We start from the raw sequence: 27,415 nt of genomic DNA, 5'->3' as shown, positions 1-27,415 counted from the left end.
AGGAGTTTCTCTTTCCCAGCGAACCTCATCTCTATCCGCCCCTGCTCCCTGTTGCAATGCAAGAGCCTGCGCCTTCAGTTCCTCAGTTAAGGCCTTACTAGACTCTATCAGTCTCTCCTGCATCGCTACCTGTTGTTGGAGCCTATCATTGTGCTGGCAGAGAGCCTCATTCTCTCTCTGCGTTTCCTGATTGGTCCTGGAGCACTGGGCCAGTCTCTGCTGCAGGAGGTTTACCTCCTGAGTCCCATCCCTACTGGCCTGCTCCTGTCTTGCCAGAGCATCCTCCACCCTCCTGGTGTGCTCTAGCAAGTCCTGGTGTTCTTTTTGGAGGTCACCCAGTCCCTGGTTGGCCAGGTGATTTTCTTCAAATTTCCTTTTTAAGTGGCAGACTTCCTGGCCTAAGGTATCCCTTTCCTGACTAAGAGCCTGCATCTGTGCCGCCAGGTTGTCCCTTTGCCTTTGGAAGGCACCAGCTTTCTGGCGCTCCTGGTCAAATTCTGCCTGGGTATCCAGGTCTTTCAAAATCAGTTTATTTCTCTCCTCTTTCTCTCTGTCTAGTTGGATTTGCAGGGTGGCTACCTGCTCTGTGCATGCCCTGTTGAAATTGATCTGTTGCTCCAGCTTTTTCTGGCTCTGCAGTAGGGAGTCCAAACTGTCTTGGCGTTCCTGCTGCAAAGCCAGAATTCTGGTATCCCGGTCTGTCTTTTCCTGTTGCAGGATGTCCATATCCTCTTTTATTTTAATGATGTACTGCCTACTATCATCTTCTGACTCCTGGCTCCTCTGCAGCCTCTGCTCAGAAGAGACCAGGTCAGATTGGACCTTCTCTAACGCCATCTGTCGCTTATTCGCCAGATCTTGGCTTTCAGTACATCTATCCTGCATGTCTCCCATATATAGGTACAGGTATGCCGCTATCCTAACAATCTTGTCGTGTTCATCTTTGGCCTTCGGGCCATGTATAGTTCACTCAGGGCCACATGTAGTGGACCCTGATCTCTATATATATATCTGACCCCGTTTCAGTGACATGTTGTGTGATTGCCTGCAACCACGCATCATGGCCCTGTTCGGTCCATTCACCTCTCACAAATAGCTTATGTAAGAGGTGCTCTCTGGCTATTTTCATGTCCACGAGTGTCGTCATTCTGGAAATTTGATTTCCTTCCTGACTTACAAGAGTTAGTATTTTATTCTTGCAAAACAGACCGTTTCCTTGGAGCGTTCCTATGAGGAGTGCTTTACAGCGTAACACAGCGTGGTGATCCGACCGGATATGTGTATCTGGTCAGCTGGCACGCTGTATTAATCTGCACAAATGGTAGATCTAACCCAAACGTCCGGCACGAGCCCCCAATTTGTAAGAGGATTCAATTCAGCACTACAGCCAAGTCAATGCCTAGTCTATAATACTGAATGAAAACCCTTATTGATATACTTTATGTCCAGTTCATGCGTTCTGGATGACTACCCCTATATAACACCCCTCTCTCAGAATCCCCCTGACCCCACTGAGCCAAGAAGTAGTTCTGTTTTGCAAGTTAAAAGGTTTAATTGATAATTTAAACAATATATATATATATCACACTTTATAATAAATTAATAATTGAATATCACACTTAATCTGAGATGATAAAGATTAACAACGGAGAATCTGGCACTAGCACACTTCTTGATAATCACTAAGGAGTTGACATGAAATGGATAAGATAGCAACAATACTTTTATGGTTTCAAATGGATGCAATGTGGAATGAAATGCAGTAAAGAAAATAACTTGATAGGATTTCAGCAAAGACAATGTAATCACTTTCTTGTACAATTCACCCCCCCTTTTATGCAATGCAAGGAAATGGAAGAAAGGCACACAGTTCTCAGAAATGCAATTAAATGTGATTCAGTTCACCCCAGCAACTTAGACTACAGAAGTTGAAAACACAGGCAAAATGCTTTCAAATGTGCTGGCAATGTAGAAAAAAATATGCTAAAATGCTTTTAATTCCCTCTAGGAGGTTCAGGGTGAGTGAAATCAAGTTAATATTAGTCCAGGCTCACTTTAGCAAGTATATAGGATGTAACTAGCAGGTTAAACGAATTTTTGGCAACTGAAAGGCAAGCAGCAGCAGATTTTTACACGTGAAGAAATTTGCAAATCGCGGTAAAATGTCAAATCGCGGCTAAATTTGCGAATGAGCCGAGCGCGATTACAGAGGAACTACAAGGACTATCACTACCGTGTTGGGGTCCTAGGAAAGCCTAGGATCTCAGCTTCCAGATGAAAGTCTCTAGCACAAACGGTCACGGAGATATGAGCGATTAAATAAAGGTCGTTTTTCAGATTTGAAATTTTAAAGTTCAAAAAGACAAGTGCAGCTTGCAACTAGAAAATGACAGGTGACCGCTTTACTCAAGTTAAAATAGCTTGCATTAGATTATTTTAACTAAGAGATTGGGTTCTGCACAGTTTTGCTATGTACTCACACTATATTCTTGAATGAAATGGGCCTCGCCACGGATCTGGTCAGGTTTTAGACTGGACTCTGGTCTCTGCACTTCACAGTGATCTGGGTCAGCTCTCTCTGGTTCTGCTAACAGCGGTCTGGGTCTGCTCTCTCTCTGGATTCTGGAGATTTGATAGATTTGAAGTCTCTATGTCTGCTCTCTGAAGGTTGATGGAGGTAAAGTATGGATTTTCCAGCAGAGCGTCCCGCAGCAAATGGATTTGAAGGTCCCTATCTGTCCTGTCTCTCTGCTTTTATGTGTTTTTAAAATGGGTGTGTGTGAGCAGCATCACTAGCCAGCCCCTCTCCACTTATCATTGGCCAAGCTTTCATTTCTCCCCTGATTGGGGGAGCTAAGTTGTGTCAGAGTGATGTCATTTTACAGCCTGCAGAAAGTCCACTCCTCCTGTCAACTTGCACACAAATCTAGATTTGAACCAAATACATATTTGCAGAGGTACATATTGTTTTAAAATTACACGCACCCCTCACATATCACAGGAGGTATCCCCTGTTGCAACTCTGCTCTTCCTGGGGGCTTGCATTCAGAAATGGCAATATTTTGCACTTTTTAACTGGTTTGCAATTTCGGACATTAACCCAAATTTACACACATGTGCGCAAGGAGTATGGACATTAGTTGATGAAGTGTCAGATTTTTCACATGCACACATTTTGAGTAATATCCTCTTTTCCGCTAAAACCCCCCTGAACATGCCACCGGTTCTAAAAACCTCTTAAAATGTGGGCAGAAAAATCACAAGAATTATGGTATCATTTAAATAATTTTCACAAGTCCGTACTATGAGTTATTCATCTTTTTCTAAAACCATATTCTGGCTATAGAGGTGTGTCTTTTCAGGTCACATGGTACAGAAACCAGTCTTTCTAGTTTCTGCCAAGCTCAGAGACCCTGCCCCTCCCAGCTTCTGCCAAGAGGAAGCTGTTTTACGACATCTGCAATAAAACATTTGCCTGAGTCAGGACAGGGCTTTGTTCAGAGCTCCTGTATTCTGTGGGGGCTCCCCTTAATTCAATTATCAGAGAGATGGCATATCCTTAGTGTGGCCAGCAAAAGGCAGATAGGCCTGGGAACACAGCTGTGATTCAAGTTTCACTCCTGATGGGGGTAGTTGCCAGGCAGAATTCAGTTCCTTAAGCCAGGTTTCAGATAAAATGTCATTTTTTGTTACCCAGTTTAAGTCAAGACAATGTTTACATATGCAGCTAGAATGCTGATTCTAAGTTTAAAACTATGACGTTTAAACAATTGCAACCTATGTGACACTCAAAGTAGGTCACTCATTTCTTTTAAACATTTAATTTTTTTAGTGTCTTTCAGTCCAAATTTACTTAAACTGCTGAAATCCACAGCTAAGCCAGTCTTGTTATAAACCTTCAAGTCACTTCACAATATAACTTTACATTGGATCCACCTTTCAGTAAGTCTTTCTTTGGCATGTTTTGGGTTCATTTATTCAGTTTTCTACAAAAAGTAAAATCTGGTGTTGTTTTAAAACGCCGGCTTTTGGATAGTGGTGAGTACTGGTACTGCACCCCTTTTTGGGATTTAAGAAAATGAATTCCCAACAGTTATGGGTTTGCTTTTGGCAATCAGCATTGCCACTCCCAATGGTTTCAGACTACTGTGTGGGTAGTCCAATGGTGGTTTTAGGCAGTGTCCTTCTGTTCCCATAACTTCGGCAAAAATGAGTGGCAGCCTATTCTTCATGCATTTCCCTGTGCATTTTCTGGGAAGCTCTGGCCATCATGATGTTTTCCATGTCAGTACTGCACAGTTTTGAGGTAGGGCTCGGATGCATGGGTAAAAACATCCCACACTGTTACACCTTTAGTAAAGGATTCAAGCGTGATCTGTTTTCCCTTTCCTTTACTTGCTTTATTTTCCTTCAGTGTTTCAGTATAAGCCTGCAGTGTAGCTTTTGGTGTTTGTATACATTAAATGTTATGTTTTATGCAGTGTTGTTGTTGTCTCCTCCGTTCTGCCTTTTCTACGGGGTGTCCGCCAAAATCTGCCGTTGTTTTCTTCACCTATTGTCGCTAATCCTCTTTCTGCTTATATCTTGCACTAATGCTAATGATGTCCACTCTTCGCGCACCCTCTTTTCTTGTGTGTTCTGTAGCCAGTATATGCTCCTCATTTGAGAGATCCGGGGTGGGTGGTTTCAGTGTATATATTAGGGGGTGTTTACATGCTGGTGTGCTTGGGCTGGCCGCCCTCTGTTGTTCGCTCCCTCACCGCTCCCGGTGCACCAACCTCCCTTTCTCCTACTCCTCCGTTGCTCGTCACAAGTGCCTTCGGCAGCACAGGGGCACAGATCACTTCCTCGCCACCCTCCGCTTTCCACTCACTCACCCCCTCCCGTAGTCTGGCTCTTCCGCCTGCCTCTACGTGTCACTCCCGATGTCTCCAAGCCACCGCCTGGGCTCTCTATCTACTCCGGGTCCCCACGGTGCTCCCACTGTGTCTTCTCCAACGTTCCCTACAGGTACCGTTCAGAGCCACGCTGTAGGAGGCGGTGCGATGTGTATACTCTCACCTCACTACAGTGTTGTCGGGAGCCACTAGTTATCTCCCCTGCGTCTTCCTCATTCTGTCTTATTATCAGCCGCCATTTTCTGGTCATAGTGCTCTGCAGAGCTAGGACTTGCTGCAATGGTGCTCTTGTCGGCCAATCCTCGCAGCTCCAACGAGAGTATCACATGCCCCATTCGCCCCGCTGCGTTCCCTGAATCACACATTGTCTGATGTTGTCTAATTAACACTTTTTTTCCATGGATGTTGTCGGAACAAGCAGGAGCTTCTTTTAGGTCATCCTCACTGCATAGCTGCTTGCCACGCCCCCCAGCATGGAACGATTCTTGGGAAGTTAAATGGACATCTCACTGTGTGCATACCTAGAAAATGAATTAAATTGAAGTAATTCCAGGTTATTCCGTCAAGCAGAATATTGTTGTTAAAGCCAGGTTGTTCCAGACCAAATTGAGAGGGTGATTATTTGCTACCCATTCTCCCTCTGTTTAAAGTGTCCCATTGAAAGTGAGAAACATTCACTTTTACACGATAATTAAATAGAAACATCACTGCAAGGAATCTAGCCTGCATATTCTTTTCTACAAGCCATCTACATACCTGATGTTTTAGTAATTTATTGCAATAGAATTCTTACAATGCTGCCGAAATTCTGACTTTTCTATTGAGTAAGGGGGGTGCTAGTTTGCATAAAGGGGAAGTAGAGAGACAGGTAGGGATACTTTAAACTAATTTGTTGTTTTCACAAATGAAAGATTCTGCCTGGACTCTCATGCATTCAATCCATGGTGCATGCATGCTCAGGGTGAATTAACTGCATAGACCTATGGTGATGGGTGTGTTACAAAAGTCTCTATCTCTATAAATGTAGCATTGAAAACTGAAGCATACCAATTATTTTTCATCATTGTAATTGGATTTAATGGGGTTTTTCTTGGAAATTAGTCAATGATTTCTATTGGGTTAATAAATGCACCTTCTATGCAACCTGGTGTGTTTCTTGTCCTGACAGGGGAGGGAAGCTGTAAAGGATCAATTTTACTAAATTGGGAGGGGTCACAGATTCATAAAAAGAACTTTATTGAATAAAGGAAAATTAGGTGTGCCGCGTTTGGGGTGGGGAGGACAGTTCCCATGAATTCGTTTTCGCCTGATTAAACATCCTACACCACTAGTTGTCGATATTCAAAATACAGTCAACAACATCAACAAAAAGAGGGGGAACAAAGACAAAATATAGACAGCTCTGGTGCTTGAGGATTTAAAATGAATTGCTGTTCTTAGTAACCACTCATCGTGCAATATGGGGCACATATATCATGTATAAATGTGCAATTCTTGTTTGTTTTCGCAAATACAATGGATACGTCTATATATTCTTTTTTTTATAAATAAATGATTGACAGAAACACAGCAAAACAATGCGCAAAAAATGCTGGAGGTGCACAAACAGATGGCTTAAGAGCTAATTAAATTCCGAGCAACTGTGTGCATCATGAAGCCTTCAATATGGAATACTCCCACTTAGGCAGGAAGAGGCGCAGGAAAAAAGGGCTTAGCAAGCATTTTCTCCCCCGTGCCTATAATGAAAGGAAAATACAGTACTGGAGCAAATAACAATCGTGCCATTTTATAATAAAAACAGTTTCCCAACTTGCATTTCCTAGAATCCCTTTTTCTGGTGGGAAGCAGAATGCGGATCCTTATTAAGAAGCCCCTGATCAAAGGGAAAGCGCTTACCATTGTCAGGGTGAAGGGATGATGTTCTAATGCTGACACTCCTGGGCAATGCAGGATTATGTACTGCAAGAAAGCAGACAAACACACATGAAAGAGAAAAAGAGACTGCATTCGGATAGAGCCATATCAGCCAATTCATATGAAATAATCCGGTGGCATTTGCGAAAGGTTATTTCTCCTTCATGAAGAATACTTAAGAAATCAGAAACTGCATTGTCGGTGTTTGTTGAAAGGGAGTTATTACTATAGTGGTGTGAGTTTTTGGTCTAAAAACGGAGAACGTGAAAGAATACTGCTAACTAGATCACACGTGAACACCAGCGACCACCAAAAGGGTCATGTGACCAAATGACGGCCTAACCATTGACCAATGAGTCTCACACCAGGGGAAACTACCATCCCCTGTTGTTACTGCGGAAAGCCTACCATTGGACAATGATTTAAGGCGTATTCAAAAGCTATCGGCACCTTTCGACATTACACAAATATTGAATGCCTGCGCCAGGGCTAATACTGAGGCAGTAGTTCCCAGCAGAGCGGCCCAACGATGGCGATAATAGCTTGCCTGCCTCCATGGAGGACACAAGCAAAGTGGCAGCACTTAACAAGAACCATGTATCACTGTAACCAACATGGTGAGCCCACTCTGGCAAGCATTATGGCCATTAGCACCAACCGCCCTAAAATGCTGGCGCTGAATGTTTCCAAATTTAATAAAAGCGAAATAATACCAACCTTAGGTATTTGCAGGGGCGTTGCTAGGGGGGGCTAGGGGGGCTATAGCCCCTGATCTTTTGGTTGTAGCCCCGGATAGAATCTCAGGAGCTACAGCCAAAAGACTAGCTAGCCCCCAGTCCCAACAGTTCCAACATCAGCTTAGCCCCGGGTCTTTTCCAGACCTAGCAACTCCCCTGGGTATTTGCAAAGCCGCTCTTTTCTGAAGCCCGTTTTCAGCTGTAATTAGGTTCTTCATTTAATGATCCGGGAAATGGACTGCAGCATAAGTGGGATTTATGCAGCCTAAACGTCGCTGGAACGCAATGGAGGTCGTACATAAGAGACGCACAGAGGGAGTTGCTAGTAAGAGTCTGGGGGTAGTGGAAAGGGACCATTATGGTTCAGTGGAGTAACCAGTGATAGAAGATTTTACCTAAAGAGTAGGGTAGTACGTTCCTTACTGAATTGTAGACTGGAGGGGCAGTGTTATCTGCTTCGCTAGCTTGCTCCAGGGATAGAATGTGCAGCAAGAAAAGGCGTGTTTCCAGTTTCTTCCCTCTTGCACTTCTTTGTGTCCAAGCTAATGATGTTGTAGCTCCTGGTGTTCTGCTGTCCTCAGGAGATGGCGAGGATCTCAGCCAGGTCGAGTGGTATTGTGGTTGCGACTGCTTTGCAGGTAATGCAGGTTGTCTTGAATACGATATGCGCTTGAAGGGGTAGCCACTGCACCTCTAGGAGTATGGCAGATGGAAGCTGTGTTGCAAATAGCTAAGGTAAGTTTTATTTATGTGTTAGTAATTAGAGAAAATCCATTAGCACCCATGCCTTTAGGTGGGTGGATGGCTGCAATGAGGGACAATTCGGCAACAACAGTGAAGGGTGTATACGTCTCGGCTGCTCAGAAGATGGGTCTGTACTGGTGAATACAGTTTACGTTCAGGACGGTCTGACTGGCTATGCGTCTTCCACATGTGGCTAATGATGTTATGAACCAAACCAAAACAACTGCAAAATATCCAAAACAGAAGTACTTAACAAACTTGTCTGTATCCAAAGCACGCCAAATTGTGTATCCAAGGCAAGTCCTCATTCTGAGACTCACCAAAGCACAATAAAATCCTGGAATAAGGCTTTAACCGAAAATGTTGTGTTTTCTCACATTTTCACTGCCATGGAATTACTGAAAATGAACAAATTACTTACCACTCGGTAATGTTCTTTCGGATGGATGTTCCTTCAACGGATTCCTCATCTATCATAACTATCTCCCATTGCAGCTGCTCTGCAGACATTGTTTTCCTGTAACAGGAGGGTGCAGTGTGGCTCAGCAATGGCTCTGCTAGACGCCTCTACCTGCCACATGCCAGACATTACATCAAGGTCAGAATAGATTGAGGTCCCGGGTCCCATGGTTTTAGTTCCACCTTTTTCCCTAGACCTCCGATGCTAAGGCACTGCAGAACCAAAAGGTGCACTATCAGCCAAGTGGGGCAATTTGGGAGGGCAATGATGAATACAGGGGAGGAACATCCATCATAAAGAAAATTCCTGAGAGTTAGGTAATTTGTTCTTCTGATGGATTTATTTCTCCCAAGGATTCTTCATCTATGACAGACTCCCATAGCAGCACCTAGACCTAGAGGAGGGAGGAGAGCAAAGACACCAACCATACCAGAAAACTCTGGAGGGCTGCTCTACCAAAACAAGGGTCCTGCTCTGATTGCGAAAGCAAGCAATATTATTTGGCAAATGTGTGCAGTGAGACCCACAGTGTCATGAACCGCCACCTGCGTCCATTCTGGACTTCGTGGTCCCTGACCCATAGAGGACTGTGATCCTTCCAACATGGCCGTTTGGTGTGGAACACAGCTTGCCAGTCTTTACGCGCTACGTTCAACATTCTACAAAGCAGACACGCCCCCGTGGCTCTGCGTGTCTCAACGCTACCGCCCGGAGCAGTCAGACGTGTGCTGCCGAAGTTCGCTCGGAACTTCCTTCCAAGTCCTGTTTCCCGATTGCTTGAATCTACTTCCTCCCTTTCCTTTCCTCGAACTTACCTTTACGTTTCCTCTGGGATCCTCGCCTGCGCTCGAGTCACAGCGTTCCATGCCTCCGAGCTCAGACTTTGTCTCCTTCCTGGTTCCTGGTCCTGGAAATCCGCACGCCTCCGAGTAGGACTGCTATCCCCACACTGGAACCCGACGACCAGCACACGGGTCTCTACAAATCCCATGCAAAATAAATCATCAAAGAAGGTCGCAAGCAAGGAACGACAGGTGAGAAGGGGAGAGACTTGCGACAGATTGAGACGCCTAAAAAACGATACGAATACAGAGATGGAAGCCGCGGTTCAAGACCTCATGCAAGGTATGCAGGAATTAACCACTGAAGTTCAGAACCTTAAGGCAGAGAATGCTGCTTTAAAGCAGCTAGTCTTGTCTTGTGACACTGCTACTAAAGAAAGTTTCTTATTGGGAGGAGTGGTGACAAATATGATGGCTCTTCAAAGAACCTTTTTGCCTTCCTTGACTCATGTTTGGTGCATTTCACCTTCAAGCCCTACTACTTTTCCACCCCAAGAGCCAAGGTGGCATTTATGATCTCACACCTCACTGGTAACGACTTAACCTGGGCAACACCCCTGGTCAATTCGGGTGACGCGCTCCTAGACGATTATGATGGATTTGTGGAAGCCCTAAAAGCCATGTTTGATCGCCCAGAGCTTGTTTACAGCGCTCAGGAACGACTACTTGAATTTCAACAAGGATCCCAGGATATGCTTACCTATGTGACCCGCTTTAAACAACTTGCAAAAGGGGCTGATTGGTCCCAAGAAGCCAGCTTCACCCTCTTTCGATGAAATAATTATGAAGAAATAAAAGACGAGCTAGCCATGGTAGCTCGCCCTGGCTCCTTCCAGGCCCTCATGGACCTCTCCCTACAAATCGACTTTCATATCCAGGAAAGAAAGGCAGAGAAAAGAAAGTCTAAGTCAACATCTCAAAAAGGCTGCCACCGACCATTCATACAGACCAGAGCCCACAGCTTCTCCAACCTCGGATCCGGAACCCATGCAACTGGGGGCCTTCCATGCACCCATCACCCCACAAGAAAGGATGCGCCGGATGCATACTGGACTGTGCATGTACTGCGCCTCCGATAAACACTTTGTGAGAGAGTGCCCTATTGCTCTACCACGGCGTTCGGGAAACGGCAGCTCCCGATCCTAGATGGGGCACAGTTTCGGGAGAAAGGTGTCTGCTCCTCATCAATTCCTTCCTTGAACACTCCTGGACAAAACAATCTTGTGATTCTACAGGCATTCCTATCGCCTTCCAAGAAAGAATCCTACCCCATCTTGGCATTAGTGGATTGCCGACCCATGGGCATATTCATAGATCATGATTGGGTCACTAGTCACAACATCCCCCATGAAACATGTGAGACTATGCAACCTGTTGAAGCTATTGATGGGAGAACCTTATCTTCAGGACCCATAACCCTTCAAACCAAAGAGATTCTTCTCTCTATAAATCACCACCAAGAAAGGATTACATTTGATATCATAAAATATGCCTGCTATCTTATGGTTCTAGGCATGCCCTGGTTACAGAAGCACAACCCCTATATCAACTGGGCAGCAGGCTCCTTATTTCTTGGTTCAGAACATTGTATGTCCCACTGTTTGTCCCCAATCACTTTACCAAGTTCCTCTGAAGACTCTCAACAAACTCAGCAAATTCAAGTCACCGTCTGTAACATTATCCGGATTCCCAGGGCCTACCAGGCATGCGCACAGGTATTATCAACAGCAATTGTTCAAGCTCTGCCACCCCACAGACAATAGGATTGTGCCATTGACACTGAACCTTCAGCCGTGATCACTTTCGAAGAATGTTTATTCTGTCAGAACCAGAAAAAAGGGCCCTCTGGGAATACCTGGACACCAACTTGGAAAATGGAACTATTCGAACAAACAAGTCCCCAGCGGGCGCTTCCCTTTTCTTCGCCCTAAGAAGGATTCCAAGGAGCTAAGGCCGTGTTTGGATTACCGTGGCCTTAACCAATGCACTCTCAAGGATTGTTACCCATTACCTCTCAACTCGGATATCCTGGAAGCAGTGAGAGGTGCAGTCATCTTCACAAAAATAGATCTCAGGGCTGCCTACCATCTTATTCGTATAAAAGAAGGTGGTGAATGGAAAACAGCTTTTAGAACACCCTTCCGCCATTTTGAATACTTGGTCATGCCCTTTGGACTTGCTAATGCCCCTACAATTTTCCAACATTTCATGGATCGGGTCTTTTCTGATATGTTGTTCCTCTTCGTCATTGTATACTTAGACAACATACTGATCTACTCCAAAAACCATCTGAAACACAAGGAGAACGTAAGGGCAGTCTTACAATGTTTATGAGAACACAAGCTCCTGGTCAAACACGAGAAATGTCTTTTCCATGTATCAACTGGTCACGATCTTGGATTCGTTCTTAACCCAAAGGGGATTGGGATGGATTCTTCCAAGGTTGACTCCATTCTATCTTGGCCTGTTCCGACCACTGTAAAACAAATTCAATCCTTCCTGGGGCTTGCTAATTTCTACAGGAAATGTATACCCGCGTTCTCTGAGATTGTGCATCCCATTGTCACACTATTAAAGACCCATAAGGGACTGAATTCCGTGATCCTTCCAACATGGCCGTTTGGTGCGGAACGCAGCTTGCCAGTCTTTACGCGCTACGTTCAACATTCTACAAAGCAGACACACCCCTGCGGCTGCGTGTCTCAACGCTACCACCCGGAGCAGTCAGACGTGTGCTGCTGAAGTTCACTCGGAATTTCCTTCCGAGTCCTTTTTCCCCGATTCCTTGAATCTACTTCCTCCCTTTACTTTCTTCGAACTTACCTTTACGTTTCTTCCAGGATACTCGCCTGTGCTCGAGTCACTGCGTTCTGTGCCTCCGAGCTCGGACTTTGTCTCCTTCCTGGTTCCTGGTCCTGGACACCCAAATGCCTCCTGGAGTAGGGCCGCTATCCCCACACTGGAACCCGACGACCAGCACACGGGTCCCTCCAAATCCCAGACCGTGCGAAAGAAATCATCAAAGAAGGTTGCAAGCAAGGAAAGACAGGTGAGAAGGGGAGAGACTTGTGACACACATAGCCCCCTGGCAAATGTTTAGAATGGGCACTCCTCTCTGTAGGGAAGAAATGGCAGCCAACCCTCTAGTGGAATGAGCTATGAGACCCACAGGGATATCTTTTGCAACCAGATTGTAGCATTCTGAGATGTAGGAAATGATCCACGTTGACTGGTTCTATTTGGTCAGAGCCCTGCTAGCACGGGCACCAGCATAACTCACAATAAGCATCTTTCCTGCAATCCCTCACCCAAAAGATGCAGTAGCTGAAGGACCACCTCGAGTCAGTCAATAGAATTACTCCTCTGCCTTGGAAGGAAGTCCTCAATCTCAATTTCACTTTCTCTTTGGTGAAAATCAAATAGAGAGGGTTAACAGATTAAAACTTCTAGCAGAGTTGATGGCAAACAGGAAAACCACCTTAAGGGTGACTAATCTTAATGAACAAGAATGCAGGGGTTCAAACTAAGCACCCATAAGAAAAGTCAACATGACATTTCAAACCCATACCAGAACAACAAAATTGCCCAGGGAAAATGTATAGCACAATTCCTGGGTAAACTGCATAACCATGAGGATTGGTAAGAACAAGCTTTGTTCAGGGGTCCTTTTGAAAACCGATATAGCGGCTGGGTACCCCTTCACCATAGCAATCTGCAGGCACATCCGGGCTGAACAAAGTAGAAAATCCAGGACAATGGATATAGGACAATTAAAAGGATCCATATCCTTTACATGGCACCAAGCTGAACATTTACGCCACCTGCAGGTGTAAATGGACTTGGTGGCAGGCTTCTGAGCCCAGAGGAACATGTCCAGGACATTATCTGACAAATTCTCCTCCTTGTATCACAGCAGGCAAGCATGAAGGTTCAGGCTCCTGAGGTTCTGATAGAGTCCCAGCCCTTCTGACTGGGAGAACAGATCTACTCTCAGCAGAAGGCACCCTGGAGGACAGTTGTACATGTCCAGCAACTCCGGGGTACCATGTTCTCCGGGCCCAGTTCTAAGTCTTAAAAATCAATCGATGTGGACCTCAACAGGTTCAGCCTCCTGAGCAGCAACAGAATAAGAGGGACTGGAGGGAACGCGTAGAGGTGGTTAAACGTCCACTTAAAAGTCAGTGTGTCCCCTGTGAATACATCATGAGTCAAGCTCAGACAACAGGTTAAAGTTTCTCAACTAAGTTTTATTTTAACTTAAAAGGCAGGGTGGATGAATGCCTAACTTGCACTATGCTAAATTGGGACTTCTCTACATAAAGAAAATTAAGGCTAGGTTTGTTTCCTATCCTTGTACTCACAACTAACTTCACACAGTGTTTAGGGATGTCAGCATCAAAAAGCAACAGTGTTCAAAGTAAAGTTCTGAGCTTCTTCTAGCTATTTGGCTTGTGATCATCTCCCCTTCCCCTCGTTCAAAGATCATCAAATACCAGTGTTCCCTTCCTGAAGAGTTCAAATCTTCCAGCTTTCACAACACTTAACTAGAATATCTTTTGCACAACAAAAGCTTCTTACTAGGTGTTTTGAGTGGCTTTTCAATTCAGGGGCACCCAGTCTAGGTGCAGTTGTCGGACCACACGGTCCACCGATTACAAGTCACACAACCAGTACCATTCCTTGAATGTTCTCCTTGGACTCCCTTCCACTGCTTCGCCTCAGCACTGAGATGTACCTCATTCAAATATGTCACCATCTTCCGACAATGTATTGTGGCTGGTTTAAAGACCTTGGGCTTGTTACACCTCCTTATGTTTCTTTGGCTCTTGCCAATGCTTGTTTCCTTACAATGTACAGTTCCTTGCACTTACTTGGCTGTGGCCAGTATTGATCTCTTTTATCTTGCCTTCAACTCTGTGCTCTCTTAGCTTTGGTACAGTTGTTTCACTTAGCAGAGTTCCTTATTTCCATGTAGTTCACAATTTTTCTTTCAGTAAAGTCCACACTCTTTTCAGGATGCCAGAGTGTTTTCAACTTGTTCCCAATTCATTCCATATTCAAAATGATTTTCCTTTGCTTTAACTGGCTTTCAATTCGTTCAGTATTCGTTCAGTATTCAAAATACATTTCATCTGCTTTCATTGTTTTCGGGAATTCAAAATACGTTTCACCTGCTTGCTTTCAATACGTTCGGTATTCAAATATGTTTCACCCGCTTTCATTTTATTTCCGTCACTGCCTTCCAGCCTTGATACTGGCCTCCAGCTTCTTCTGTCACCTCTTCCTAATGCATGCACTCTGCACTGCTTCATGTGCTTCCAGCGCTCCTCCTGCCACATCGCCACACCAGAGGTCTTCCTGCACACAGCTGACTGCTCATGCTGCCAACCATGCTTCCACAGCTGACTGTATTTGTTTTGGGCTTCAAGTATTTAAAGCTCCCACCTCCAGTTACATTACAAAAAGGAAAAGACTGCTCACCTCCTCCTGTCCCAGTACTTTGTTCGGGCTGACAATTGTTCGTTTTCAAAAAATGAGGATGTGTTGGTCCAGTTGTCCTTCTTCGTCGCATTACAATATTGATGCACTTTGGGGAATAATTTAAGGAAATGATAGTGACAGGGCTGGCATGAAGGCTTGAGGGATGGAGGGTTTGTGGTGAAGTCTCCTCCACCCAAAAGTGAGTTGAAAATCCAATATCATCTATGGACTCCAACTCTCATAATCACTCAGGTACTGGCATGAGAAATGAGGTTGTGCAGAGGAACAGGAACTCAAAGTATTGCACGCAGACTAGTTGCATGGACATTTAAAGATGGACAATGCACTATGGAAGTGAGCTGTGCAGAAGAGGACGTTGAGCCACAGGTTGGGACTCATGAACACTGAAAAGGATGTCGAAATGAAGGAAGAGAAGACGCATGCGAGCCAAGAGTGTCGTGGGGATGAGAGGGGCTGCGCTGGGGCTCCTGGAGGTCAGACCACTCGCTGAAGCAGCACTCTTCATTCCCGAACGAAGAGGGAAACCGGTGAGGCACAGCAGAGTTACGTAAGCAGCTGGGAGAAGGTCTGCACGCTTCCCAATGGAAAGCAGATGAAGGGGCCATCCTGCAAAGGCACGAAGAGTATCGGAAATGCTGGAAAAGCCTAGCGAGTCTGCCCAAAGCAGCTGGGAACCCCGGGACATTCTGACAAGAGCAAGAACACAGATTGTTTGAATGGTACAAAATTGCTAATGTGGGCAAATCCCAAAGTTTACAAAACCATTACTCAGTAAGAAGAATGGTTGAATGCAAACTAGACAAAGTAAGAATAATGTTTGAATGCAGCCAAGACAAAGTAAGAAGAATGTTTTAATGCTGTCAAGACAAATTCCAATGGCAAACCCCATCCCAATTCAAATGCATGAGATGTCAATGTGGAGGAGAGGTTTGAACAAGCATTGCCAAAGATAGAAATACCAAGCATTTTACAGTGTGTGCTATTTTGATGTAAGTAAAGAACTGAGAGACATAACAGAAGGCCTGGCATGCAAGTATACCAGGCAATTGAGATTGAATCAAGATTTCTGGCAGGAGAGTTTATTAGATAATCTGCAAACCTACAAAAGAAGCTGTGGAAGGCAAGTATACCAGGCAATTGAGATTGAACCCAGATTCCTGGCGGGGGAGAATACCAGGCAATCTGCAAAGCTACAACACGTTTCACAGAAAGTCTTACAAAGACCTTTAAGTTCCAAAGCAGGTCTAAAGGAACTATAACTTAAAGGAACACTTTTTCAATTCTATTTGAAGAGTCTAGGGGAAGGGAAAAATCCTCTGGGTCCGATGGCCTTTTAACTTGGAGAACATTTTCATTAGAGTTATTACTTTTGGTTTTTGAACACGTTTGCCATCATCAAGACAAAGACATTTCCTTGCACCCTTTGTTATTTTATTTATAGTGTGAGGGCCAGGTTAAGACGTTTTGTACTGGTCCTGACATATAATTTCTAGAACACTCTTCTTTCTGCATACATTATGCTCCCACACCATTTGTATTTAGAAGTAATGATTGGCAATAGGTTTATTAGTATAGGCCCTTTTATTTTGACAGGAACTCCACTAGGACTACGTTATTATCATTTGATGGTTGTAGCTTGCTCCCATCTTTAGATTTAGGGTTAGGTGGGCGTTTAGCCAACCAATTGAAGTTCAATAAACACTCTTGAACTGTGATCACTTGTGTCTGACTTCACTGTTTGATACCATGCCTTCCTTACATCTGTCAAGACCAACATGTTCTTGCCCTGTACTGAAGGAAGGAAGGCGACCAGGATCAGCATGATCACCTTCAATTCCAGCAAGTGGATATTTTCAGACACTCAGAGGGAGACTACTGGCAGCTCACCATCAGGTCTCACAGGAGAGAACCCTAGCCTTTTAAGAATGCATCTGTGACACTGTCAGCTGGAGGCAGTGCTACCACTTTCAACAGGTTGTCCCACATTTACCACTAAGTCAGATCTCAAGAAACTCTGGCTGAGAACCAACAAAGATCTGGTGTGCACCCCTGAAACTGTGACCACTGATAATTGAGCAGCAACTGAACTGACCTCCTGCATAACCGGGTCTCCATTACTAAAAGAATGCAGGAGGCAATGAGACCAAACACATGCAGGAAGACTGAGGCCAGAACTCTTTTCTGTGATTGGAGGACGTGAAGCAACTTGAAGAGGCTTAACACACAATCCTCGGATTGGGTAGCCCTGCCCAGATGTGAGTCCAAGTGGATTCAGGTCAATTTGAGCGATTGCGACATCAAAGTCTTTGCCTTCTTGGAGATCAGGGAGAAGCGCAAGCTGTGCAACAGGCTGCATGCATGGTGCAGATGTGCTGATGCCTGGCCTGGGGAATGAGCCAGGTAGGGAAAGATACAAATGAGTTAAATCCTGAGGTAAGCCACCAGCACTGCGAGCAGCTTGGTGAAGACCCTGGTTGACAAAGTGAGACTGAACGGCAGGACCTTGAACTGGTAGTGGCAATGGTCCACAGCAAATCTCAGCTAATTCCTCTGCTTGAGGTGAATCGGCATGTGTAAGTAGGCATCCTGAAGATTCAGTGAAACCAGCCGGTCCTGCAGATTGAGGGCTTGGAAGATCTGGGCCAGAGCAACCATCTAACATCTTGAACTTGTCCTTGTGTACTGTGACAAACCAAAGGAAACAATCCCTTCTCCCCAAGGGAGCCCCCTCCCATGTGGGGCTAAGAGATGAACCTGCTCCGCAACACCCTCCCTAGGGGTCGAGGCAAGTGGGACTTCACCAGAAGAGACACCCCTTTGGGCCAAGGACTAACCACATACATCAAGGAATTATACACATTCTAGTGCAGATTTCATGCTAATAAAATCAACTGCCACCTTCAATATATAGACTGCTGCACCTGTAACAACTAAAGATTCTGCAGAATAAATACTTGACCAAAATTGATCAGTTACAACCCTTTCCGGAGAACTAAATATGTTTGTATACCATTTTAGATAGCAGTGAGCTACGGCCTGGCAATCTGTTAAAATACACCTAACAAATTCAACCTTATGATTACATAATCAGAATTTCCTTTCTTCATATGGAACACCCTGCCAGCCCCCAATGCATTCATAGGTGGGGAGCACATTAAATCGACTGTATAGAATAAAGCATCTGAGGTCAGCATTGCAGGATTTGATCAAATAGTAATGCGGACCCGAGAAATAAAGCTTTGGATGGAATATAATTCATATTGCTTTGTATGCGCTAATGTCTCAATATTTCTTATTCGGTCCCATAACATAGCTTTGTTTTTTAACTTTTGGTAAAAATCACAAGGGTTCATTTTAGTTGGAGGTTCCTTGTTGATTGTTAGAAAGAAATCTTCGACCATTGTTTCTAGTTCCAAAAGGAACATATTAGTGCTATTAACACAAACATCTCACGCAATAAGCCTGGTAGGGAAACACCAAGGCAATCATTATACATAATCTTTACATACAATTTGAAGCTTTGAATTTGCCACAGGCTGAGCAACAAGGTTAACCAAAGTTTGCACCCAATGGCATTCACAGGGACTGCCCTGGGTATCTTCAAAATGGCCATCCACAATTTAGCTTCCAATCACTCCAAACAGAGCACATATTTCTCGGTATAGCTAGGTATCGCACTCATTGTATATATTTGCAAATAGCCTTCAATGGAGTGTCCGCCTTTTCTAGCAAAGAACCCTTTGATTAAGTTCCACTTCAGCATAATTTTCCCAGACAGTACATCCTCGCAAGAATTTGTCAGACATTTTTAATGGGGATACCAAGGTATATATAACATTCGACAATCTCTAGGGATGTGCCATATATTTTCCAATTAAAAGCAGGCTTGGACTGTCATTTTCTGCCTATAACCATTACCTTCGTTTTATTTAAGTTTATTCTTAAATTGTTCTTAACTGTATAGGCATGTAATGCATCCAAGGATCTCTGCAAGCCGATAGGAGTCTGATCAAGGATCACTGTATCATCGTCATAGGAGATCCACGATGTCAAATCCGGACCAATCTTAAGTGGAAAATGAATGCAGCTCTTAAGCGCCATCTCCATGTCAGCCAGGTAGAGGTTATAGAGTACAGGAGACAACACACACCCTTGCTTGAGCCCATGGTTGGGCGTGGAAAGTTTACCTCCCAGATTTAATCTAACCTCAACAGTGGTGTGTGTGTACATTTGTTTTATGTGTCCTGCCAAAGGACTATCGTGACACAATTCCAGGATTTGTTGTTGATGTTCATGTACTGAAGCCATAGTCATTTCTGGTGATACAAAAGATCATCGATTGCATAGTAGTCTTCTTCTTTGAGAAAAGAGGAGATTACCTGTTCAGTTTAGGTAGTTATTCTAATGGTAGGGATAGCTACGCCTGTCTGACTTTTATTTAATAAACATCACTTAAAATGTCTTAGAGTGCGCGTCCTTCTCTGACCCTTCACCATTGGAATGCAATGTTTTCCTTCGATCACATAGTTAGGGGTTGAGCCATTTGAGAATAGGTGGCAATAATGCATTGGTAATAATTGGCAAATCCCCAAAATCGTTGTAGTTCTTTGATGTTTTTTTGCGGCTGGCCATTCCACTACCGTTGTACCTTCCAGGGGTCCATTTGGATTTCATTGGGGGACAATACATATCCCAGAAAGGTTACAATGGTTTGATGAAATTAACATTTGGACAGTTTTGCATATAATCGATGCTCTCTCAGTAACTGTTGGAATTCTCTCACATGGTTGATATGATTCTCGAGGCAGTCAGAATACACCAATATATTGTCCAAATAAGCAACTGCACAATGTTCAAGTACATGACTTAATTTTTTGTTTACATAGTTTTGGAATGCCGCTGGAGCGTTGCACAGGCTCAAAGGCATGACTAAGCATTGATATTGTCCGTCACAGTTCGGAATGCTGTTTTACAGTCATCTCCGAGGAATATGTATACCAAATTGTATTCAATGCATAAGTCTAACTTGGCATAAATCTTTTCTCCCTGTACCTTATCGATTAATGTATGCATAAGTGATAGAGGATACACATTTTTTATCATGATATTGTTCATTTGGTGATAATCCACACGTGGTTGTAGTTCCCCACAATACTTTTTCTGAATGAAAAACATAGGAGACCTGCCAGAGACGTAGAATGTCATATAAACCCCTTGGAAAGATTTTCCTTGTTGCATTCTTTTAGGATCCTGGTGTTCTTTGGGATAATGGATAGAACTTCCCTTAAGGGATGCCTGCTTCCGCTAAAAGGCCAATACAGCAATACTACCCTCTATGAGGAGGAAGGGAATCTGCTTCCTTTGTGTCAAAAACGTCTTGGAAGTCTCTATACGTATTAGGTAGTTCCGCTAGAGTGGCAGCTAACTTTTTAAGGGACACTTGTGCATCTCTGGAGGCCAAGAATATGGGGGATTCTTCCAATAATTATCCAAATGGCATGATTATGAACAATGATTAGCATGAGTACCGATCACCCCCTTCTCCCATTCACAGTAGAGGTTGTGTAATGCCAACCACGGCATTCCGAGAATGATTTGGAAGAACAGATGGTCTATAATGTCAAATGACAGTTTCTCCTGATGGCATGTCCAACAGGTCATTTGAAATTGGCCCAACTGTTGCGAAATTGGATCAGAAGTAAGCTCTGACCGATCAATGGAATGGATACCTTCTATAGCACCTTTATCATATTGGATGTGATGTAACTTGACAAACTGCATGTCCAGAATGTGGCCTCTAGCTCCAAAGTCTATTAAAGTTCTGATTTCTATTAATGCAGATTCTGCTGTTTTAAGTGTGATTCCTAAATTATGTGACCAAAGACAGACATAGGCAGCAGAAGGTGGCCTTGATTTGGTAGAGTGTTTGGTAGGTTTGGGTTTTGTCAGTCCACCTCTTTTCACCCGGTCTCTTTGGAAAACCTCTTGCGGGATGAACTGCCAGCCCACAATAGAAACAGAAATTATTAACATTAGAAATGTGCTCTTTCCTCTTTGATAACTGGTCCTCGTTTTCCCCCAAAACTGCATGGGTTGCCAAGGGAATAGTAGCAGGAGTATCGTCTGCTACAGGGAAAGAGATGGGTTTTTGGATTTGAATATTCTTTTCTCCCCATGTTGTTACCCTTGTCTTTGTTCGATCTGCGAAGTTAAGCCAATCAGATCACACAGAGATGTGGCAGCAGGCATAACCTGGTTGGTCCACTGCATCCTTTTTCTCTTACTTGAGATCCCTATAGTATACAGTGGCCCAAACATCTAAAGGCCAAGCTGTTTCTGCTACCAAATATTTTAATTGGTAAATATATGCTATTAAATCTCGGTTCTCCTGTTTAACGTCCTATAGCTCATTCTTGAGGGACCTTTCACTAGATTTACGCTCAAACATTTTGCAGAAAACCCTGAAGAAGGCATCATAGTCAGCTAATAAAGGATCCTAATTGTTGATCAGGGCAAGGCAAAAGTAAGGGCATGCCCTTCCAGATTCATCAGTACGAAAGCATTATACAATGGTGATAGGTTTATAAATTGGAACAGGCATTGTGCCATAAATTTAGGAAAGTCTCCAGGATTGCTGATTTATTTAGTTGGCAAAGAAGTTGAAGGTATTTGAGCTCCAACCCCAGGCTCTCTATGGTCTGGTTCTCTCCCCTGAAGTCTTCTATCCCTTGTCCCACCCCATAAGTGAATTCAAAGGTGGTGGGCTTGATGCACCGTAATCATTAAAATCTACTCTGTCTATAGACCCAAATACCTGGGGACCTGCCGTTTTTGCATGCATGGTCGCTATCGTGTTATGTAAATCCCCCACCTTATGGGTCAGTGTGATGTTACCTGATCTGTATGCAGATAGGTCAGACTGTAGTGATCTTAGTGAGGAAGCAATGTTTATAATGCCTTGTTCCATTTTCTCTCCCTTAAGGACTTGTATAACGGCCTTTGCAATCTGCTAGAACTTGCTGAGATCAAGGTCCCCGGTGTTAAGGTAGTTTGCAGGATGAGAATGGATAGGCACCCCAGGACAAACCAAAACCCTTGTCTGATAGGGGTGAACAGTACAAGGCCCATAGGTTGCCCCCGGTCTGTTAGCCTGTGGTCAAGGATGCAGTTGTGTTCTATGGTGGGTTGCTCAGTAGTGTCAGTGAAATTCTTGGAACTTTTCAGGTGTGAGTAGAATCAGAAAGGAAGTAAATTAAAAGGTGTTAGGATAGGAACAGGGAGGGGGTTACGGGAGAACACTGCTGTGGAACATAGCTTACCAGGCTTTGGCAGACCGGGCCTGCCTGGTAAGAGTAAACTGGGAGTTTTTAGAAGTCCAAGAAAAATGGGGTGTACTTTGAACTGTTCACTGGAATGAAACTCTACTTGATACAGAATGCCAACCTAACTATGAAGACCTGATCTTCCTAAATATCCCTATCTCAGAAATACTTGAAGTCTTGAAGCGTGGATCTGTGGTGAACCTAGCCAGAGTCAGCAACTGCAAAGAGGCAGCTGTCTGCGTCTCCGCGTTTTACATATGGTGAGAACTGAAAGTAGAATGTGTCTACTTCCGGTTTGTTGTCTTGAGTGTTCTAGCTTCCCTCCCTCGCACCTAAAGAGGTGTGACCATTATCATACCATACATCAAGGCAGGGAAAAAGGAGCTTTAGCTGTGCCTTATGCCATGATCAAAATACATATTTTAATTATTATTTGGTACAAAAAACACACAATTCATAGTAAAAAAACAATAAAATACATTCACTGTTGTGTACCCATGCAAAGTGGGTTAAAGCAACACATCTTTCATCAACAACATCTTTTCTTGTATATTTTGAGGGAGGTGATTTGTGAGGTTAGTATTGGATAGTGGGGGGCAAGTATTATATTCTGAGATCGTAGTCTACTTTAGAACAAGGATGGAATATTGTCCTTTCATGTGTCAACACATATTAGTGTTTCTAGGTCCACTTAGTAATGCCACATGTTCGTAGCTTTGTGGGCCCGTCTTCAGGACGTTTTCTTTTCTTGTAGACACATTCAGGCCACAATAAACTGTTGTTTCATATCCGTCTTATTTTGGGGCGAATACAACTGTAAAAAACCAAATATATTATTGGTTACTAAAAAGTGACATTTAAGAGAAAATTAAGAAAAAGGCAATCCCTGTCTTATGTATGGTAGATTTGTCACTAACCTTGTATTTCTTGTATATGGTGCGGGGAGCCCTTTCTAAGCGCGTATGTCTGCGTAGAGGGCCAGCGAGTGAATGAGATTACACACTCATGTCTTCAATCTTTTGCGTCCATTTTGTAGTTTGCTATTTATACATGACACAAAAATACAGAGGCGATTCTTTAGAATCTGAGCATTATTTTGCTTTTCCTTTAGCAGTATTTACGTTTTGATGAATGTATCTTTTACCTTATCAGAACGGGGATAAATGTACAGGCCGTCTGTGATTTTGTCCGTTTTTTTCTCGTTCGTTATGGATGTCGCATTGTTGTCATCAAGGTACCATTCCACTCGCTCTGTTTTTGTATCTGCAAATGGGTCATAATTAATATTTAGGACTTGTACGATTATATTTTTGAGGGCAGGTTTCGTTGTTATGGGAGAAAGTCTGACTTACTTTTTCCTTCGTCCGGATGACCCCCAGCCTTTCCTCTGTGTCTTTCTCACAGAACCGAGGAGATCGCAGGGTCACGTGACGGATGTCTTTTTGTTTCTCACGTGATGGAAATGAGCCTGGCTGGCAGGTTTTTCTCAGTTTGCCCTGTCCCCGAAAACATTATCCTCGTCTCAGGTTTCCTCCTCTATTTTGTAGCAAACTGCAGTGATTCGGGGTCTAACAGCAGTTTGCTGCTAAATAGAGGAGGAAACCCGAGACAAGGAAAATGTTTTCGGGGACAAGGCAAACGGGGTAAAACCCGCCAGCCAGGCAACCACGGCATGAGAACATGTAAATGGCAACTGCCCCCTCAAAACTGACAATCCCGATTTTCAACCTAAGCGACCATATTCTTTCTTGTACTGAAATAGAGGTGCTTAGCAAAGGACTTATCTTTGTTCCAGTGTCTAAGGAAGATCACTTTAAGACAGAGATTGAGTTACGCAACTTCTTTCTCATCTTAAGATTGAAATATTTCTTTAGAAATGCAAAAGAACCAGATGCAAGTAAGGTCAGCTCTTCTGGCCTAAAATCTCTGTCATTTTTTACTCTGCCATCCATAATGATCTCTTCTGAAATTCTCAGTTTTGAAAATAAAATCTTAAAAGAAACTAGATGCCTGTTAAACACAAAAAACAGACACAAAGACAATATATCCAAAGAAGAAAGATGTGCTCTAAAAAATCTCGAGGACAATCAATCATTTTTGATCAAACCAGCCGGCAAAGGCGAAGGAGTCGTATTATGGGCTACTTCACTGTACAACACAGAAATAAAAAGACAAATAAATGACAAAAATTTCTATAAACAACTACCGAATAATCCAATGTGCAGGATCGCTGAAGAAATTAACAGCCTTATGACCCATGCCCTTGACAACGGCTGGATTGATGAAGATGAGCAATCCTGTCAGGCATGGGAATTTGCGTACGGGCTTTCGTGCTTCTTCAGCAGCTGGACAAAGTAAACAAAAGAAAGTGCTGGGACAGCGGCATTGGGTTGCCAGAAACGCAATCCACGGCATAGCCTGGAGGTTGCCATGGAAGCTTAGTGACACGTTGCTAAGGAGGGGTAACGTTCGTGCACGATCACGACGTTGATCAGGTGATCTTGGGTATTTAGCACCTCCTCCTTAGTTGCTCAGCACTTCTGATTGAGCATTTGGCGTTCTATTCCTTGTCTCTTAGTTCTTCGATCATTTCTTGTATTTTGACCCGGATTGTACTTGTTTTTGGCTTTGGACTACCCTACTGTTTTGGCGAATTTTCCTCAGAGTTTTTCATGGTTCTTGGATCCCTGGCTTCTGTGACCTGATTTCGTTTTTGCCTTCTCCTTGACTGATGTTCGGCGACCGCTAGGTATATTTGGACTCGGTTTAAGGATTTCTCTTTTGGATTGTGAATTCACGTCTAGTGTGCTCTGGTATTTGGGACAGCCTCCGCTGCATCGTGGGACAGCCTCCGCTGCACCGCGGGACAGCCTCTGCTGCTTCGGGGGACAGCCTCCGCTGCTTCGAGGGACAGCCACTGCTGCTCCGTGGGACAACCTCCGCTGCACCGCGGGACAGCCGCTACTGCAACGTGGGTATTCCAACCCTTGGTAGAACTGTTCCCCACACCGTGGGAGTAGTGTTTGTTATCGCGGATTGCTGTAGGTGGCTCCTGTCATCCATTCATTCTACGGACTCCCTCATGGATATTCCCTGAACTTTTCTGGGCCTTTTTTCTTAACCTGACCGTGGTAGTACTTACCTACTATTCAGTTCTCTCAGCCACGTGGTCTCGGTGGGATATCCATTCTTTCAACTAATTGATTCCTTTGCACTGTGTATTTCTTACATACAAAGGGGTACATTGGTGGGAAGAATTCTTCTTCTACACTACGGGTCAAACTTGTGAAGAGGAATTCTGACAAATCCTTCCTGATAAGGCGGAATCCCATCATTCCGGCATTTTATTGCCTCCCAAAAATGCACAAAAACGTGGTGGTACCACCAGGACGTCCAATTGTGGCCGCGATAGCCTCACTACTTGAACACCTGTCAATGTACGCTGACACATTCCTGAGACTTTTTGTTGAAGGGATGAGGTTATACGTACAAGACACAACAAGCATGATAAAAATACTGGACACTCTAACAGTAGGAGTGGAAGACATCTTGGTTACACTCGATGCCGAATCATTATATACGAGTATCCCCTAATTAAAATGCATACAAATCATGCATTCATATCTCGAAAAAGACCTAACAAGACCTTTCCATCTAACTTCATTGCCGAATGCATAAGAGTGGCTCTTACTAACAACTTTTTCTTGGCCGAGGGAGTATTTTACCAACAAATGCATGGCAGAAGTATGGGTGCTACCTTTGCCCCAATCTCTTAGCCAATCTCTTCATGGGTGACCTAGAAATAAGATCATTCTTTGCAGACCAAAACCAATTAAAGACTCAAATGAAGTCATGGCATCGTTACATCAACAACGTTTTTGTACTATGGGGAGGTAGCCAGAGCAGTCTGTCAGAATTTCTAATCTGGTTAAATACGCAAGAGGCATGTATCAAGTTCACCATGACATCCAACAAGAACAAGAATAGAATTGCCTTCCTGGATTTAGAAATGTATAAGCCATCATCCAACAAACTGAGCACCACTCTTTTTGAAAAACCGACGGACAAAAACACTCTGCTATTGTATAACAGCTTTGCCCCCCAATCCCTATGTGAACACCTTCCATATGGGCAATTTTTGCGCATTAGGCGCAATTGCAGTACTAAAGATGACTATGAAACCAACAGCAAACAGTTAAGAACAAAACTAAAAGAAAGATACCCAGCCCATATTATTTGCAGATCATTGAAACAGACTGGACACAAAAATAGAAAGGATTGTCTAGTGAAACAACAAAAAATTGTAGAGGAAAAGATCACATGAATGTCCACATTTTCTCCAATTAGCCGCGTAGACTTATTATAAAAAATTGGGGAATGACAACAACAGAAGACTTCAAAATTAACAAACCCCATTTCGCATTCAAACGAATGCCGAATTTACAGGATAAATTGGTTCTTACATACCCCAACATTAAAGCCAAAGCCTCTCAAACACAAACCACCTTGTGGGGACTTCCACAAGTTATTGGCCACTTCAAATATGGCAATTGCTCTGTATGTCGATTAACAGGCAACATAAAAGTCATAGTTTTGAAAGGGAGGAAATGGAGCCTAAAATCATTTACAAATTGCAACACAAAGTGGGCAATCGATGGCCTAAAATGCCCCTGCGGTTTGCTATAAATAGGAAAAACAAAAAGACCAGTGTGACAAAGGATTTGTGAGCATCGGTCATATGTAAAAAAAATGCCATAATAGACAAATCACTGGTGGCACATTACACAGAGGCACATCACAATCAAGAAGATATATTTTGCTTCATAATTGACACTGTCCCAGCACACCCCCGTGGTGGAGATCAAGACATGCAATTACGCAAATTGGAACAAAAATGGATTTACCATCTAAATTCTGTTAAAGACGGCCTGAATATTGCCATTGAGTGGGGCTTATTTATTCATTAAACATACACACAAACAAGGGACCAAAAGCA

The 27,415-nt window shown here is 43.7% G+C and overlaps 1 protein-coding gene across 1 annotated transcript in view; it reads right to left on the bottom strand.

Moving 5' to 3' along the window:
• The window catches only part of NOX4 (NADPH oxidase 4), a 1,243,038-nt gene that overhangs the window by 729,058 nt on the left and 486,565 nt on the right, over positions 1-27,415 (bottom strand). Inside the window, exon 11 of the mRNA XM_069639431.1 lies at positions 6,795-6,857. Within this exon, the coding sequence (XP_069495532.1) occupies positions 6,795-6,857 (63 nt within the window). The remainder of the gene's footprint in view (positions 1-6,794; positions 6,858-27,415) is intronic.

Source organism: Ambystoma mexicanum, chromosome 7q (genome assembly GCF_040938575.1).
Source record: "Ambystoma mexicanum isolate Mex_15411 chromosome 7q, UKY_AmexF1_1, whole genome shotgun sequence".
Lineage (NCBI taxonomy): Eukaryota > Metazoa > Chordata > Amphibia > Caudata > Ambystomatidae > Ambystoma > Ambystoma mexicanum.
Note: the sequence above shows the minus strand (reverse complement) of the source record. Positions and strands in the feature narration are given on the sequence as shown.